General features: G+C 45.5%; 1 protein-coding gene across 12 annotated transcripts in view; it reads right to left on the bottom strand.

Moving 5' to 3' along the window:
- The window catches only part of TPK1 (thiamin pyrophosphokinase 1), a 480,985-nt gene that overhangs the window by 287,843 nt on the left and 175,358 nt on the right, over positions 1-17,784 (bottom strand). For all 12 annotated transcript variants that reach the window (XR_012157430.1, XR_012157429.1, XM_073332798.1 and 9 more), the window contains one exon: positions 3,868-3,937. Coding sequence is in view for 10 of the 12 variants with exons in the window: in XM_073332798.1 (XP_073188899.1) it covers positions 3,868-3,937 (70 nt within the window). In the remaining 2 variants the exon portion in view is untranslated. The remainder of the gene's footprint in view (positions 1-3,867; positions 3,938-17,784) is intronic.

The following is a 17,784-nucleotide window of genomic DNA, read 5'->3' as shown; positions in this document are numbered from 1 at the left end:
GAAAAGAAGCAGTATGGCCTGCCTGCAGGATGGCAAGGCATTTAAAGAGATCTTGCCCTCTCAGAGAAAGGAGGGGCAACAATGGAAAAAAAAGAGACATCCCAGGTTGAGGCAAGACTGGGACAGTCAAAAAAAGAGACTGGGTGGGTTTCCCAGCCCTCGTGCAGGAGAGACCAAGATGGTGGCCTAGGATCAGGAGAGTCTGGGATTAACTACATAAAGAAGCAAAGGGACTGGGAACCAAAGAAAGAATAGCAAAAATGGGTTAGCTGGTGCCCCAAGTACAGAAGGATAGTGTGGGGAGCCATACAGAATCCCAGGAGCTGCAGGATACAGTTGGGACCCAGACAGATTTTCAAGGTCAGCCAGTTATGGTGGGACCCCAAGCTGGACCTCAGTGAACACATTAGCAGAGGGGCTCAGACAGGGTTGCCCCAAAGGAAAAAGTATAGCTGAGTAGTTCTACAAGTCCCTCCTAAGTGTTGATGAGCTCACCAAGCATGTAGAGTCAATGGAGCATGAAGTGCCTCAGAGCAGCTGGTCATGCATCTCCAGCTTGCTAAGGTGGAGTAAAAGCACCTGCTCCACTTGATATATGACCTTGAGATGGAAGCAGAGGCTCAGTGTACAGGGATGGATAAGTTGTGGTGTGCAGAGACCCCCAAGTCCAGGAGCCGAAGGAGAACTGAAAGGACTCTTAAATGCTCTCCAGGAAAGAGACCTGGGAGAGAAGACCCTGACTAAATGGGGCAAAAGGCCAGAGAGATACTCTCCAGACAGAGGTCGGGGAGGGAGAAGACCCTGCTAAAGCGGGGCAAGAGATAGTAAAACTACCACCCCAATCCTCATGGGGAGAGAAGGAATGTGATGGGGTGGACTAGGGCCAAAGGCCCTCTGCTGGAGGCCCCAGGGTCCAACCACACCCATCCCAGAAAAGGAGCAATGGAGAGGTCCTCCAAGTGGGCTAGAGTGGCTGCAGGGGAAGCAGCCAGAGAGACTGCAGAGAGTGGCCAATGAGAGCCCAGCAGGCTCATATAAAAAGGAGATGGAACGGCCTGAATAGAGCAGTCTGCTTCTAGGAACTGAGCCTGGGGATATAGCCCTACTGGGACTAGGACTACTTACTGAAAGAACGCAGACACCCAACCAGAAGAGGCACTCACAAGAGATGGGTGCTGACCCCATTACAGGGGCAAAGTGGGCAAAGCCTAGACTCTGCTTCTCTTTTTCCCCCACCACCCCCCAGTTCCCCACAATGCACCTCCCAGGATGCAGTGGGAATAGGAGGTATCCTGTCAAGGGCTGCAATAACTTACTTCAACTCCAGAGCCAGATGAAGTCCCCTGGGGACATGCGGTTACCACCTGTACTTAACACAAGGTTGCTGTAAAGGATGTGAGTCTTATTTACTCTAAACTGTTGTAATTTACTCTCATTTTCAATGATCTTTCATGCTGCCAAGACAATAGTAAAGTGCCCTTGTGTGAATGAGAATCAGACCCAAAGTCTCAGTCTAGTCCTTTTAGTAGTATCTCTTAACACTATATTTATAATTAACATACTGTGGCTTTTAGCTTTTGATACAATACTATTAACTACCAAAGCAGTGAATAAATAAAATAGAAGATACTGCCTGCATTAAAAAAAAAAAATTACTTAATGTGTCAGTAGTCTCTGAACAGACAGTTCTGTAATGAAGCTGGACAGGGAATTTTGAGAAAAATTTAGAAAAGTAAATGAATACTCCTTCCAGGAAGATATAAAGCCCTGCTGGATTTAATTTTTAAAGGTTGACTTTGATGGTATAATTCCCCCCCCCCCCCCAAAAAAAAAAAACCACAACACTTCAAGAGCCAAGTATGTAGAGAGTATATGAAACTAACAGCTATTTTTCCTGAATTGCTTTTATATTAAATGAATGAAATGTATGCAGGAGAGATGAATGGGCTATGGAATGAGGTACGGTGAGTGCTGTAGAATACTGTTGCTCATATTTCACAGCTCATTGTGTCGATCAACCAAAACTGCTTGCTTTGAGTCAAACAGGCTCTACTTCACATTAAGGGTCACGTTGTCTGCTGCTGCACTGGGGCAGAGGGGAAGGGGAATACAGGAAGTAAAGGAGACTCCCTCATTCTTGCACCACTAGGTAGTGGCCAGCCTCCATCACAGTCATTGTGATCATTGATCTTAGGCATCATGTTCACCATCGATGCCAGGTACAGGTTGTGTTATGATTTTTTCCAGCTTGACAAAAAGACCAAAAAACCCAACACACACTGTATCTTTATTTGGAGCTGATCAGGAAAGGGGGGGAAGGGGAAGGGGAAAGGGAAGGAGGAGGAGAGAAGAGAGAAATCTCATTATGTTTTAAATAACTGAAAACACAAAGTCCATGCTATGGGATTCACTTTGCAAACTGGTAAGCTTGTAATACTGTAATGAAAACCACAACACTCAGGAGTGAATCTCCCTTTCATATCTGCCCTTAAATATAGCTTTACTGGCTTACTTGCTTTTATTGTCCTTAGCCATTCATGAAGCTTTGACCAAATCAATCCAAATGTACTAAAAACAGACTCAGTTGATCCAGAGCAGGCTTCGAAAGAGTGCCTATTTAACATTGACAAGAATCTGAATTTAATTGTCCTGTCTTCCATGATTTTACTTCCAAAATTTTACACCATTTTGATGCAATGCACTGTGACACAACCTTCTTTGCAAACAGATGTGGAAGAGAAGGAAGGAACCGCAGGATTAGGTTCCATCAGTCACATCCTTTTCTTCTCTGGATATTGTGACATTTGTATTTGGGTTTGGTCATGTATAAAGCTGCAGCATTGGCTCAAAAGTGACGAAGTGTCACTTCCTCCTATCTCCAATATCATCTCCTACAAGCACCTAGATTTTCCTTAGTGGCATCATCGAACCTTTCTTGGGACACTGCAGAAGCTCCTTCACTAGAAAGCCACCAGTGGATAGGATTTGCAAGGTTGCTCCACAGGCCCAACTCTGCTGAGCATATGAGGAGTGACAGGACCATAGTACAAAGTAAAGATGTCAAAGGATAACAGGACTAGGCTTACAATAAAAAAAGTTTTAGGCTGTTTCACATTTCTAAATGTTGTAATATAAGGCAGAGCTGGCAAAATTATTAAATACACCAGAAAATATTGCTATCCAGTGCCTCTTCTATACAAATCATTCCTTAACTGTGTACTGAATATTTATGTGTAAATGATATGTGGTGTATTAAGTAAGGGATCCACTAGTCTTATCCAAATACACAGAATACAAGTATCACTAAAAGGTTAGTAAAGAACAAATCAATTGCTTATAAACAGTCCTCTAACTCTCCCCACACTCTACCACACTCTCCTCTTGCATCCTAAGCATGCTGGCTAATGTCTCATCATATAAAGATTTGAGGAGGAAAAGAAAGAGCATGGCAACTTGTTAAGGGTTGTATCAATCACCTCTTGAGACAGGAAAATGCTCAGAACTCTTAAGTAATTACAGAAAAATAAATTATACTGGTCTTTTCTTGATAATGCTGTAAATGTGTCTCCCCTCCCCCCCGCACCCAGGGGGGAGTCAGTTATGTGTTTCATTTACAGGTGTTCAGCTTTTGTTCATTTCAACTGGGTATCACGAGCCTGTTATCAATTTATTGGATGAGGGGTGTCCTTTACTGTACAGATGCTGTATATTTACACTCTACCTCAGTTGAAATGGTGAGTTTAATAAAAATATATTCAGCAGAATAAAGGAGAGGGATTAGAGAAAGAATGTGTAGATGGAAAGCGCAGGCCCATTGATGCACTCACTCAAGACTAAAGGTAAAGTATGAGAATATTATTAATGTACCTCTCACGATTTCCTTCTGTGATATCATACAGGCGATTAGCACCTCCATCAGCACAAGCTCTTAGAACAGCTGAAAAGAAAGAAATGTGTTGTCAAGATACTGTCAGTTTAAGCAAATCTTATTTTTTTGCTTATAGACATAGTTTGATCTGGGAGTAGGTGTGACCCAGCCCTGGATGCTGTGCAGGGGAAGAGGAACTTGCATCCCCCCGTGCCCAGCCAAGGCTAGAAAGCTGAGCCCGGTGCAGGGTAGGGAGATGGCATCCAGAGCTGGGTCAGACCCACTCCCAGGTTTCTCCCCCAGCTGCAGAGAGCTCTGCAAACTTCCCTCCTCCCCCACCCCCCACAATGCTTTCTGCACCCATTGCTCCTCAGCTGCAGGGGGAGGGATCTCTGTACAGGGAGCTGCTCCTCCTTCCACCCAACCCCTGTGCATCCAGAACCTCTCATACCCAGACCTTCCCACCAATTCTCACCACCCCCTCCACATACACACTTGGAACCCCCACCCCCCCGATGAGCCCCACTTCCCCTGCACCTGGACCACCCTGACAAGCCACCCACACCCAGATCCCCACCCTGCTTAGCTCCAACCACCTCCACCCCCCTGCAGAGTCCCATTACCATTGCACCCAGAACCCTCCAACAAGCCGCTATGCATCCAGATCCCCCACAGCTGCATCCCCCACTGAGCTGCCCACACCCAAATTGCCCCACACAGAACCCTCTCAACCCATACCTGGATCCCCCAATACTAAGCCCCTGCACACCTGGATCCTGACTTACTGAGCTTGTCTGTCCGCACCTGGTGCACCTGGCACAGAGGGGCAGGGACCTGGGGTGTTTCTGGTGCAGGCCCAGTGCCTGCTCTGTGTCAGGGTTAGGTGCAGCATCTGCAGTGAGTCCATATCCAGGGTGGGGGGAGCTGCAGAGTCACCTCCCACCTCTGGGCAGCCAGTGGTCTGTGCTCCCTAATGCCATGCTGGAGCCTCCACATTTATTTGGCAAATAAAATTTGCAGAATTTTAAAATATTGTGCGCAGAATATTTAATTTTTGGTGCAGAATTTCCTCAGGAGTAAAATAGGATTAAGAAGTGAATTTAAACCCACCAACTTACCCTATGTGGGTACTATTACTAAGGCCTTGACTGCATGGGCATGTCTACACTGCAATTAAAAAGCCTTCAGCTGGCCCGTGCCTGCTAACTTGGGCTCACAAGGCTTGGGCTGCGGGGCAGTTTAATTGCCGTACAGACTTCTGGGCTTGGGCTGGAGCCCAGGGTGTAGGACCCTGTGAGGTGGAAGGGTCCCAGCACTCAGGCTGCAGCCCAAGCTCTAATGTCTAAACTGCAATTAAACAGCCTTGCAGCCCGAGTTCTATGGCCCCAACTGAGCTGGCAGGGGCCAGCCACAGGTGTCTAACTGCAGTGTAGGCATACCACAGACAATGATTTATGCACAAAATGGAATAGGCTGTTAACAGCACGATGATCGGTCTGCTCCAATCCCCGTTTTTCTTTGTTTGCTTTCTGACATTCTCTGTCCCGCAAGGCGCAAGTCTGGCTCCATGATGGTAACCAAGTAAACAACTAATTACTGTACTGTTCCACAGATGGTTTGACTCAATTGATATTAGCTTTAGGTATTAAATCTTTAGCTAGCCTGGTCCAGAAGAATCAAAATCACAATCAATTTGGCTGCCATCATTAGGTCACCAATTGATTTAAATTGTACTGACAAGCACAGATGGGAGGCTTTATTTTGATCCTGTAGTTTGCCATATTTTACCTTACATTTTATAAGAGGAATATATCCTAACTGTATCATTATGAAATTCAACACCCATATGCCATCCCTGGTAATGAGAACCTACTAGGCATATAGCCTTCTCTCACACAGGGCTTTAAAATATGACACGCTACTAAAAAAGTAAATGACCATCTTACATTACACACACTCAGATGTGCAAGCCTCTTAACAGCAATATCCAGGATAAAAAGCCCTTAGACCTACATAGGGTCAGATCTCACTCTCTCTGCTTCCACGAGCAGAGAGGATGACTGAGCTCATGATCTGGGGTGAGATGTGTGGTGGCTGAAGGGATGGGATGACATTTTCTCCCTCCTCCAAACCCCGAAGAAGCACTGCAAGTGGTGTAGTCTGCAAGATTTTGGAGAAAGCACATTGCATAATAGCAGATCAGCCTGGACTGGCTCCTGCTAACCCCACGGATTTCAATGTGAAAATCCAATGAGGAGTTAAATACCGCTCCTTCCTGCATCCCTTTTGCAGTTCCTGCACAATCAGCCAACACAGCCCATACCAAAGAGGCAGCATGGTCCAGTAGATAAGGCACTGGACTAGGTTCTATTCCTGGCTTAACCAGGGTCTTATATGTCATCTTGAGTAAGACATTTAAGCTTTGTGTGCATCTCCTCTCACTCTGTATCTGTCTTATCTATTTAGATAAGACACTCCCTATCTCAAAGAGCTTACTAGGTGTCTCCATGGTAATTTGACAATTCGACCCCAATCTCAGCTGATGCCTCTAGGTGACAGTGGAATAGAAATAAATAATAAAACCATGGACACTTCTGCCCCTGGACTGGGCATACTAGTGAGCTGCAGGGAAGTGTATATGCAGGATTATGAGGCACCATGCTAGACACTTTAGTGTTTCCCCAAATATTCCAGTGTTTCTTGGAAACTTTTCAGTGCCAACCTAGGCAATATATTTTTTTTTAAACTTGGAATTCAACACAAGCTGAAAACCAGAAATTCCATCATGTGTATTCATACTGACACCCATATTGGCCATCAGTCAGACTGGAACCTTTCAAATCCACCCCACAGGCCTTTGTCACTTGAGCTAACAGAGTACATGATGATAGCAATAGTAGGCTGGCATTCTCTATGTGAGCCAGCTGCAGAGTGGGAAGAGAATTAGACATACTTTGCTAGTGAGATTCAGATAGTTGTTGAGAGGAAGGGCAAGAATCAGGTTCCATTCCAGATTTTGAGCTCTAGTAGTCACAGACCCTTTTGCTACTTTCCCCAAACCCCAATCCCTTCTGCCCATGACTCCTCCAAACTCTTCTGGTGCAAGTCCCATCTCCCCACCACAGCAGCTCATCCCCCAATCACAGGCCAGGTCTACACTATAAACTTACATTGGTATAACTGCATTGCTCAGGAATGGGGGGGGGGTTGGGAAATCTTACACAAAATCTGATGCTCTCTCCCATCAGCTTAGATCATCTTCACCAGAACTGCTGCAGCTGCGCCGCTGTAAATGATGTAGTGTAGAAATACTACAGTCTTCACCTTCACCAAGTCCAGTCTCCACCCCCTGAGGCTCCTCATCCTAGTACTAGTCTGCTCAGCTAGTCCAGTCTCCTTCCCTAGGATCCTTGCCTAGCCTGTTGCATTCCTCCTGCCTATTCAGAGTGTTTCTTTTCCCAGTCTCCCACAACCTGCAGGCTCCTTGTTCAAGCTGTTTCTCTCCCACCAGCTCCTCCTCAGATTGGTGCCCAGTACCAGTAGATGTGAGCCCAGCAAGACAGGGTTCATACTTGTTAGCAGGAGCAATCAGAAGACCAAACAGATTCTGAAACAACCTTTGTCAGCAGTTTGTGGTACATTATCAGGTTCGTAACTGCTTCCGAGTAATCGGATAGCTTGAATGGCAAAGAATACGTCTTCTCACCTGCGTTGGCTGGAAGGTTGTAACCTTTTCTCTCAAATGAAGATATCACTACAGTTACTCTGTGCCCTTGTTACCTTGAGATTGGATTACTGTAATTTACTTTTACACGGGTATATTTGTAAAGATAGCTTCAGCTAGTATACAATTGGAAGCTTCACTAGTATATAACTTGGCAGTCCATTCAAGTAGCAGCGCTTATTGCAGGGAGGGCATATAGCAGCTATGTCACATGATCTATACTAGCCATCAACTTGTTTCAGAGCACATAACAGTCTTTTAATCTAGAAGCCTAGCAATGTTTGGAATCTGGCTACAAGCCAGGTTCTTTACCCGCTTATGATACCGCAGCTGTAGATCAGCGGCAACATTTGTCCTAGCTCTAGCCATAAGAGGACTGCAGGCAGGGCATTCTCAGTGAATGGCCCATTGATTTGCAACCTGTTTCTCTCCTCAGTTCAATAGAACCCTAAGTCTTATCTTTCTAGGCATGTGCCAATGTCCATCTCTTTCTGGGGCTCAAAAAAAAATGGATGGGTTAGAATTTATGGGGATGGTTACACAGATAAGTGAGAGGGAAGAGTCCATTACTAGTCTTTGGTTTATTTTGAAGTGGCTTAGATCCTCAGCTGTTGTAAAGGGGTACAGCTGCATGACTTCATTGGAAATGCAACCATTTATAGCAGCTAGGGATCTGGCCCATTGTTTTTTTAATACGTATGCACCCAAAAAAACCATATCAAAATAAAGAGGAGCTAAAATAAAATAACCCTCATTTGGGATTCTAATCATTGTTCGGATTCTAATGAAGACCCGAAGCTCAGTCTTTTCCCTTTCATGTACCACTCATAAAGGGCAACTATTGGATCTCTCAAATTAAAATAGTTGCCTTATGTAGCTGGAGTTTAAAGAGCACCCACCATCTGCTTCAGTCCTGTAAAGTTATTTAGAAAGCCATTTACAAAGTAATGATCCTTCACCTGCAAGTTAATGACTTACACTGTATGGACCAAAGCCCCAGGTGCTTTAGGCAGCTAGCAGGTAATTAACCGTTGGGCAAAAAGTCAATAACTTTCAATATGTTTCAGAGTAGCAGCCGCGTTAGTCTGTATCTGCAAAAAGACAAGGAATACTTGTGGCACCTTAGAGACTAACAAATTCATTAGAGCATAAGCTTTCATGAGCTACAGCTCACTTCATCGGATGCATGCAGTGGAAAATACAGTGGGGAGATTTTATATACATAGAGAACATGAAACAATGGGTGTTACCATACACACTGTAAACGAGAATGACCACTTAAAGGTGAGCTATTACCAGAAGGACAGCCCCCCCCCCCTGGGGTGGGGGGAGAACATTTTGTAGTGATCATCGAGGTGGGCCATTTCCAGCAGTTGACAAGAACGTCAGAGGAACAGCACCGGAGGGGGGAGGGGGAGCGGAAATAAACTTGGGGAAATAGTTTTACTTTGTGATGAGCGATCCACTCCCAGTTTTTATTCAAGCCTAAGTTAATTGTATCCAGTTTGCAAATTAATTACAATTCAGCAATCTCTCGTTGGAGTCTGTTTTTGAAGAATTACCACTTTTCCGTCTGTAATCGAGTGACTGAAGAGATTGAAGTGTTCTCCAACTGGTTTTTGAATGTTATAATTCTTGACATCTGATTTGTGTCCATTTATTCTTTTATGTAGAGACTGTCCGGTTTGGCTAATCTACATGGCAGAAGGGCATTGCTGGCACAAGTCTCATTGGTAGATGTGCAGGTGAACGAGCCTCTCACAGTGTGGCTGATGTGATTAGGCCCTATAATGGTGTCCCCTGAATAGATGTGGGCACAGCTGGCAATGGGTTTTGTTGCAAGGATAGGTTCCTGGGTTAGTGTTTTTGTTGTGTGGTTGCTGGTGAGTATTTGCTTCAGGTTGGTGCGCTGTCTGTAAGCAAGGACTGGCCTGTCTCCCAAGATCTGTGAGAGTGATGGGTCTTCCTTCAGGATAGGTTGTAGATCATTGATGATGCGCTGGAGAGGTTTTAGTTGGGGGCTGAAGGTGATGGCTAGTGGATTTCTGTTATTTTCTTTGTTGGGCCTGTCCTGTAGTAGAGAACTTCTAGGGACTCTTCTGGCTCTGTCAATCTGTTTCTTCACTTCCGCAGGTGGGTATTGTAGTTTTAAGAATGCTGGATAGAGATCTTGTAGGTGTTTGTCTCTGTCTGAGGGGTTGGAGCAAATGCGGTTGTATCGTAGAGCTTGGCTGTAGACAATAGATCATGTGGTGTGGTCTGGATGAAAGCTGGAGGCATATAGGTAAGTATAGCGGTCAGTAGGTTTCTGGTATAGGGTGGTGTTTATGTGATCATCGCTTATTAGCACTGTAGTGTCCAGGAAGTGGATCTCTTGTGTGGACTGGTCCAGGCTGAGGTTGATGGAAATTGTTGAAATCATGGTGGAATTCTAAAGGGCTTCTTTTCCCTGGGTCCAGATGATGATGTCATCAATGTAGCGCAAGTAGAATAGGGGACAAGAGCTGAGGAAGCGTTGTTCTAAGTCAGCCATAAAAATGTTGGCATACTGTGGGGCCATGCGGGTACCCATAGCAGTGTCGCTGATTTGAAAGTGTACATTGTCCCCAAATGTGAAATAGTTATGGGTGAGGACAAAGTCAAAGTTCAGCCACCAAGTTTGCCGTGACATTATCCCCAAATGTGAAATAGTTATGGGTGAGGACAAAGTCAAAGTTCAGCCACCAAGTTTGCCGTGACATTATCGGGGATAGTGTTCCTGACGGCTTGTAGTCCATCTTTGTGTGGAATGTTGGTGTAGAGGGCCTCTACGTCCACAGTGGCCAGGATGGTGTTTTCAGGAAGATCACCGATGGATTGTAATTTCCTCAGGAAGTCAGTGGTGTCTCGAAGGTAGCTGGGAGTGCTGGTAGCGTACGGCCTGAGGAGGGCGTCTACATAGCCAGATAATCCTGCTGTCAGGATGCCAATGCCTGAGATGATGGGGCGTCCAGGATTTCCAGGTTTATGGATCTTGGGTAGCAGATAGAATACCCCAGGTTGGGGTTCCATGGGTGTGTCTGTGCAGATTTGTTCTTGTGCTTTTTCAGGGAGTTTCTTGAGCAGATGGTGTAGTTTCTTTTGGTAACTACTCAATGGGATCAGAGGGTAATGGCTTGTAGAATGTGGTGTTGGAGAGCTGCCGAGCAGCCTCTTGTTCACATTCACTCCGGGGCTGGAGTCACAGGCGCCAACTTTCCAATGTGCTGAGGGGTGCTCACTGCTCAACCCCTGGCTCTGCCACAGGCCGTGTCCCCATGTCACTCCTTCCCACCCCTGAGCCTGCTGTGCCCTTGCTCCTCCCCCCTCCAGAGCCTCCTGCACACCAAAAAACAGCTGATCAGGAGGTGGGGGAAGGAGGCGCTGACCAGCAGGCGGGAGACACTGGGAGCAGGGTGGGGGAGCTGATACAGGGCTGCTGATGTATTGTGGCTCTTTGGCAATGTACACTGGTAAATTCTGGCTCCTTCTCAGGCTCACGTTGGCCACCCCGGCTCTATGCTGATGGGAGAGAGTTCTCCCATTAGCATACAAAACCACCTCCACGACCCGCAGAAGCTATGTCAGTGAGAGAAGCTTATGTTGCTTGGGGGAAAAGGGGTGTGGAATATTCACACCCTTGAGTGACATAAGTTTTGTCAACAGTCTGTAGTTTAGACATAGCCTTAGTTAATAGTTATCACAATTGCCACTTTCTTTGTGGGTGAAATTCTTCCCTGGTGTAATTTCAATTACTTACATGAATTTAGAGATGAATTTGCACTGAGACCTTTAAAATCCCTCTTTCTTTTACTGTTAATGGGCATGCACATCACTGAGGGCTGGATCCCAGCATCTGCACTGTTTACTGAATTTATTGGAATTGCAGATGCTTATCATCATTCCTCAAGATTAGCAACTGAAAGTTTGAAACACTCATTGCGGTAAGCGTTCCTCAACTCTACCAATGCATGGCCTTCCAGATTTAATGCAAAAGCTCAGTTCTCAACCTGTGGCCCATGGGCTGCATGCGGCCCAACTGGCATACAGCTGCAGCCCAGCTATGTGCTAAAAAAATTTCAAAATTTGTCATGCTGGTGAGGCAGCGGGCAGGGCTGGCTGAGGGGGAGAGAGAATAAGAGCCTGCAGGAGCGCTCCTGCCCGCAAGGGGCTGGAGCATGCCACGGGGGGCAGGGGCCAGGAGAGTGGATCTGTGGATAGGTTTGTGGGGGTGCTCTGGGCAGTGAGGGGGTGGGGGAGCGCTGGGATCTAGAGTTTGCTGGGGTGCTGCAATACCCCCAGGTTTTAGGTGGGGCTCCACTCCAGGGATCAGGTGTGGCTGCGCAGTAACATGCAGGGGTTCAGGGGCTGTCCGTCCAGCCTCACACGGGTGGAGGTCCCAGGGTCCAGCCACGTGGCCCTGTGCAGCAGGGGTCCCAGGGTCCATCTTCCAGCTGCCCAGCCTCACGCAGCACGGGTCCCAGGGTCCTGCCACCCGGCCCCATGCAGTGGGGTTTCAGGGTTGGGGGGCTGACCCATGGTCCAGCCCCCCTGCAGAGTCCAGCTGTCCAGTCCCACATTGACGTCTGGGTCCCAGCTACCCAGCCCAGCACCCAGGGCTCTGCTCCGGGCCCCACTCCAGGTGGGGACACTAGGCATAGGAGATTGTTGAGGGGCTTGGGGACGGCGCTGTGGTTCTCAGCCTGCGGCTTGTGTAAATCGTTATGGCCTGCACATAAACAGATTAAGAACCACTGCTCCGAGACTGACTCATTAGGGGGTCCCAGGGTCCGGCTGCCTGGCCCCGCACTGCAGGGTCCTGCTCCCCACCCCCATGCTGTGAGGTTTCAGGGTCAGGCACCAGCTGCCAGCCCCACATGGTGGGCTGTCCTGGGATCTAGCCCCCCCACACGGAAGTCTGTCCTGCAGTCTGCCCACCCATGCGGGGGACTGGCATTTGTCCCTGCTGCAGGGTCCACACGGGAGTCCAGGTCCCAGCCCAGCACACCTGGCCTTGCTCTGGGTGGCGGTGCTAGGCATAGGGGACTGTTGAGGAGTTTGTGGGGGGGAGGGAGAGGGAGCTCTGGTTCTTAGCCTGCGGCCCACAGTGATAAACAGCTTGAGAACTACTGCTCCAGAGACTGACTCTATACTGCTTTATAATGGAAATCTGGAGGCCAGTTCTACAGTCTTCAGTGAGTTTGCTACAGACACTTCTGGCTACTAAAAAGAACAAAATTGCAAGTCATTAGGAGGCATTACATCCTAAGGTGTAAAATACATAAACATTCTGTGACCATGGCAGGCAATAGAACCATAGGCAAATGAAACCACAAGGAAATGAATCCAGCTGCAACCAAGACAAAGTCATGCACCTTACAGGAGAAAGGCAAGCAACCTACAGACCATAACATTGGGCGTTCAGTAATATTGCACATTCGTGTGGGAAAAGATGCTGTACAGCATGTTCAACTGTGACGCTCTGAACAACAAAAAAATAGATAAGATAAAGGCACATAAGGTAAAGAGAACATGTTTTCCTAACCACAACCAGCTCAGGAAGACAAACTTAACAGCAATCACGTTTTGTAATTGCAATACTATGTATTCAATTCTCTTACAAGAAGGGCCTTTGAGGGATGTTGAAATTAAACAATTAACTTTCCCAATTATGAGAGTTTATCCCACTTCCTCATATTGCCCCACAACTTGCTCTTGCCATCTTTTCCCCAGGCATAGCTGTTCACATCTATCTCCCCCATTCATTTATTGATTTGATAACCTGGTTACCATAATTAACCTACAAGTAAGACAACCCCTACCTAATTAGTGACTTGAAAATGTAACATTTATATTTAAAACTATATGGTAGAAATGCACAAAATTGCTTTGATTGTTTGCTGCAACATATGACTAACAAGTTCTTTGCCTCATCATTAAAGTAACGCTAGTGCTCAGGAGCAATGGAAGTCCATAGAATTGTGAATTTATGTTTTCTGCACATTTTTGCCTAGTTCTACAGAAGTTATGAGACTACAGTCACAGAATCCATGGATTTCTTTTGGTCCAGCTCTCCATGCAAATCCACCCCATACTGTAAATCCATGTAATTTTCTGCTCTGCAGCGAGACACTAATGTAATTATAATGCTTACTTTTGACCATTTAAAGTATGTATATTTTAAGCTAATTCATCTACAAGTAAAAATGTCTCATCTTGTCACTGATATTTAATTGTACAACATTTATCCCTATATTTTCAGTGCTGCACAGGCCTTGAAAGAACCATGATTAAGCATACCATCTGTGCTCAGGTTACACGGTGATATCAACAAAATTAACAAGATTCTTTCCTAACCAGCAGTTACAAGTGTGCATTCACGCTGTTATAAGTCAGTGGGAGATGAGAGCAACATCACAGAGGAGCGCTCAGCATTACACAGGATGGAGCCTATAGTTATAACTGCTATTTCATTTACAACTTCGCATATGCCATTTCAGCCTCTGAACAAGTTTTGTTTTTAAAAAGTGTTCCAAACAAAATGGTTGCTATTTTTAAATTCTACAAGTGCAAAAAGAAAAAAAGTCTTATCAGTTGCAGATGTTTTGTAGGAACATCATTCAGATGAACAATCAAAATCAAATCACGTCTGTCAAGGATATGTCATAAGTACTGTAGTTGAAGGTCCACTTCTATATGCTGTGCTGGTGCTTAGAGAAAAAGACAACAATGTACTTCCGGTGAGCAATTCTGGATTCTCTTGCAAAAATATTGAATTCCTCCTGCAGTTGTGAACTCTTTGGAACTCACAAGCCAAGCACGGGCAGGATTGGTCAAGTAGTTAAATGGGAGACCATGAAAGAAAAGCTAGGATACTGCAGTTTTTTACTGATTTAGTAAATTGCATTTTTCCCTCAGAGTCAATACTGAATCAATGAACTACTAGGGTGTTCCGGGAGGTCAGCCAAAACACCACTTACATCATTACAAATGAGAGCTGGTTCCCCGCAGGAAAATTTGACAAAAATGGAAAAACGTTTTTGTTGATGTTTTTCCATAGACATTTTTGAGTTTTCAGCTGAAAAACTAAAGATATTGGTCAAAAGCTGAAAAATCTCAGCCAAAAAACCCACAACAACAAAAAACAAACAAAAACAAAAACAAAACCCACACCTCTCTCACACACAATTTTAGCTCTAGGAGATGTTTTAAGGCCCTGTCAAAGGCAAAATTCTGCCATCTACTAAAATTTGTGAAGCGGAAGGGACTCCAAAGATGAAAACTGAAAGCGCACATAAAAATAAAATACTTATTCAATTTCATCACATCATCATATTTATTTATATTTTAAAATGTGCCTAGGCACCACTCATTGTGCATAAAGAGTAAAAAATAGTTATGAACAGACCTGGTCAAAAAATTGAAATTTTCTCATTAAAATGTTTACCAAAGAACATTGTCTTCTGCTTCACTACCGACCCCTTCATCTCTATTTATATGAGTCATGAAATCCTCCTTTGCCAATTATCCTTTCAAAGGAAAACATCTTAGTCCTGTTAAGCCTGCTCAGCAACATACTCAAGGACATACCTAACTTTAAGCAGAGATTGTTCCACTGAAGTAAACAGGACTAATCAAGTACCAAATATTAAGCACATTGCCCGGTCAGATCCTAAGTCCCAAACTACTCGGTGCTTTAATAGGATTAAAAAAAAAAAACCCAAAAAACCCCCACTCATCTTGAATTGTGACCAGAAACTAACTGGAAATCAATGCAGATCACAAGTATAACATGCAAAGTGTGACAAAGCTCCGACCTTGTCCCAGTGGGTCCCACACTTCCTGACAGATTACACTAGCCTCAGAGGCTCACTGTGACCCTCCACGTAGCCCTTCTCTCTCTCTCTCTAGAGAGAAGGGTCACAGCCTACTGAGCTATTTTCATCATAAGCCAACAAGGGAGGTGAGGAGAAGCTACTCTCCCTCACACAGTCTCTGTTGTCTCCCAGTCTGTGATCAACCAGGGACGGGGAACCCAGGCCCAGCTGCTACTCTGGGCTCCAGCCCAGGGAACCTAATAGCAGCAGCTATTGGTGGCTGACTTTTTGGAAACAGATTGAGTACAATTCCCTGGGCCACTTCCCACAGCAGCCCCCACTTCCTCAACATTTACTTCAAGGCCTCCTTCCTTATGCCTGAGAGTGTTTGTACTGCTCAGTTTTTCCAGCAGCTTCCACCCACATGCACCCCCATGACTAACTGGGAGGCTTTTCACTAGTTTCAGCCAGCCCCTGATTGGCTTCAGGTGACCCAATCAACCTAGCTGTTTTCCCTGGTTTCCGGAAGGATCTTAATTGGCCCCAGGTGTCTTAAATGACCTGGAGCAACTGCCATTTGCTTACCCTGGTAACAGGGATTGGTTTAGCCTGGAGCTAATATATCTGTCTCCCCCTACTTTCCTACAGCCATCTGGCCTTGCCCCGTCACACTAGTTGAAGTTAGGGGGTATGATTCCTCACTTGGTTAGACAGACTGACGCTAGCTCTCATTGTGCTAGCATGCTAAATATAGTAGTGCAGCCCTGGTCACATGTTCAGCAACAAGCTGGTGTGGGCTAGCCCTGGACAGTACATACCCACAGGGTTTAGGGTGGTTTGTACTCGGCCCAGCTAGCTCATACTGCAGCTACACTACTATTTTTAGCATGCTGGCTCAATGAGAGCTAGCACAAGCATGTCTGTATGATCCCAAGGAACTTGATCTATTAGGGAATTGATTGTCCACATCAAATTCCTTGAGCTGAAGGCAGTACATTTGTTCCTCTGAGCTTTTAGGTCTTGGGCAACAAACCCAAGGTAGCACACATCTGAATAAACAACAGTGCAGTGTTGTATATAAGCCAATAGTTTGACACACGGAGCAACAAGCTAGCTTGGTGGGCTACACAGAATGCTCTGATACTTTTCAATGTTACTGGCCTAGCAGTTCTGTTCAATCATCAGTCAGCCTGCTTGCAGTTATCGTAGGACATTACCAGGAAGAGCTGATTGCATTTCAGACAAGCACACATCCAGGAGAAAGGGGAATTTTGGTGGCATCTTGTAAATTGCCCTTCTGTGAAGGAAGCCCCCAATCTGCAAGTCTTACCATTTTTTTCTCTTCCCCTTCCTCCATCCCTTTCTAATCAGACTTCTCTGTTCTGAATTTGCATTTGAGGAAGGTCTGTCTACTTGCACATTAGTTTTAGAGAGCTTGGAAATCTACCCGGCACTGCACTAGCCTACCAGGCAGTAATTGTTCATGTGGACCCTGCTGACATACACTAACAGTTCTACAGTGCACTTATCTACTCCGCTTTGAAAAGGAACTAAATCAAAGTGCACTAAGGAACTGTTAATACACAACAGCAGGGTCCAAATGGACAGCTAGGCACAACATGCTAGTGTGGAGTAGATTCACACCCCAGGTTGCCACCACTGTGAACAAAATATTCATACAGACAAGCCCAAAGGGATATTTCATGGTATCTGAGAAAGAGAGGTTTCTGTGAGGAGGGATTATACTGGGCTTCAAAAGCTTAGCAACCAGCTAGGGGGAGCTGCTACCTGCAGCAATAACATTTAGCAGCAGCCCTGATGCTAGAGTGCTGTTTGTGCTGTATAAAGGCAATCTACAAGATACAATCAAAATCTCCCTTTTATGGGGTTTTGCAAAGGGACATTGACCTTAAACCAACAGGTGAAAGAACTCTTTAAAGAGTAAAAAAAAAAAAAAAAAAAACAAGACAGTTTAAATTAGGATATCTGAAAATCAAAAGTCAAATGAACATTCATTCAGAGGAAAAGTGTTTTTCTTTTTCTGGTTTCAGGGTTTTCACTGAGTTCTCTGCTAACAAACGTCATTCTTGGGCAAAAAAGGAAGAGATAGTTGAACGTAACATTACTGGCTCGTGTAATTTTTCTTAATATTAATCCCCCTTTTAGGACAGACATCACCCATCCTCCCACCCACCCACAGTGAAAAGGAGAGGATAAACAAGGGCAACAAATTTCTCTGAGGCTTCCTCCACTGGCAGGTGGCAAGCAGGACACGTGGCCACACAGCCATGATCCCTCGTGAAGACTATGGGAGCCACCACAAGGCTCTTGGGCAGTGTTTCCCAAACTTGGGACGC

Source organism: Lepidochelys kempii, chromosome 2 (genome assembly GCF_965140265.1).
Source record: "Lepidochelys kempii isolate rLepKem1 chromosome 2, rLepKem1.hap2, whole genome shotgun sequence".
In the NCBI taxonomy this organism is placed as follows: Eukaryota; Metazoa; Chordata; order Testudines; family Cheloniidae; genus Lepidochelys; species Lepidochelys kempii.
Note: the sequence above shows the minus strand (reverse complement) of the source record. Positions and strands in the feature narration are given on the sequence as shown.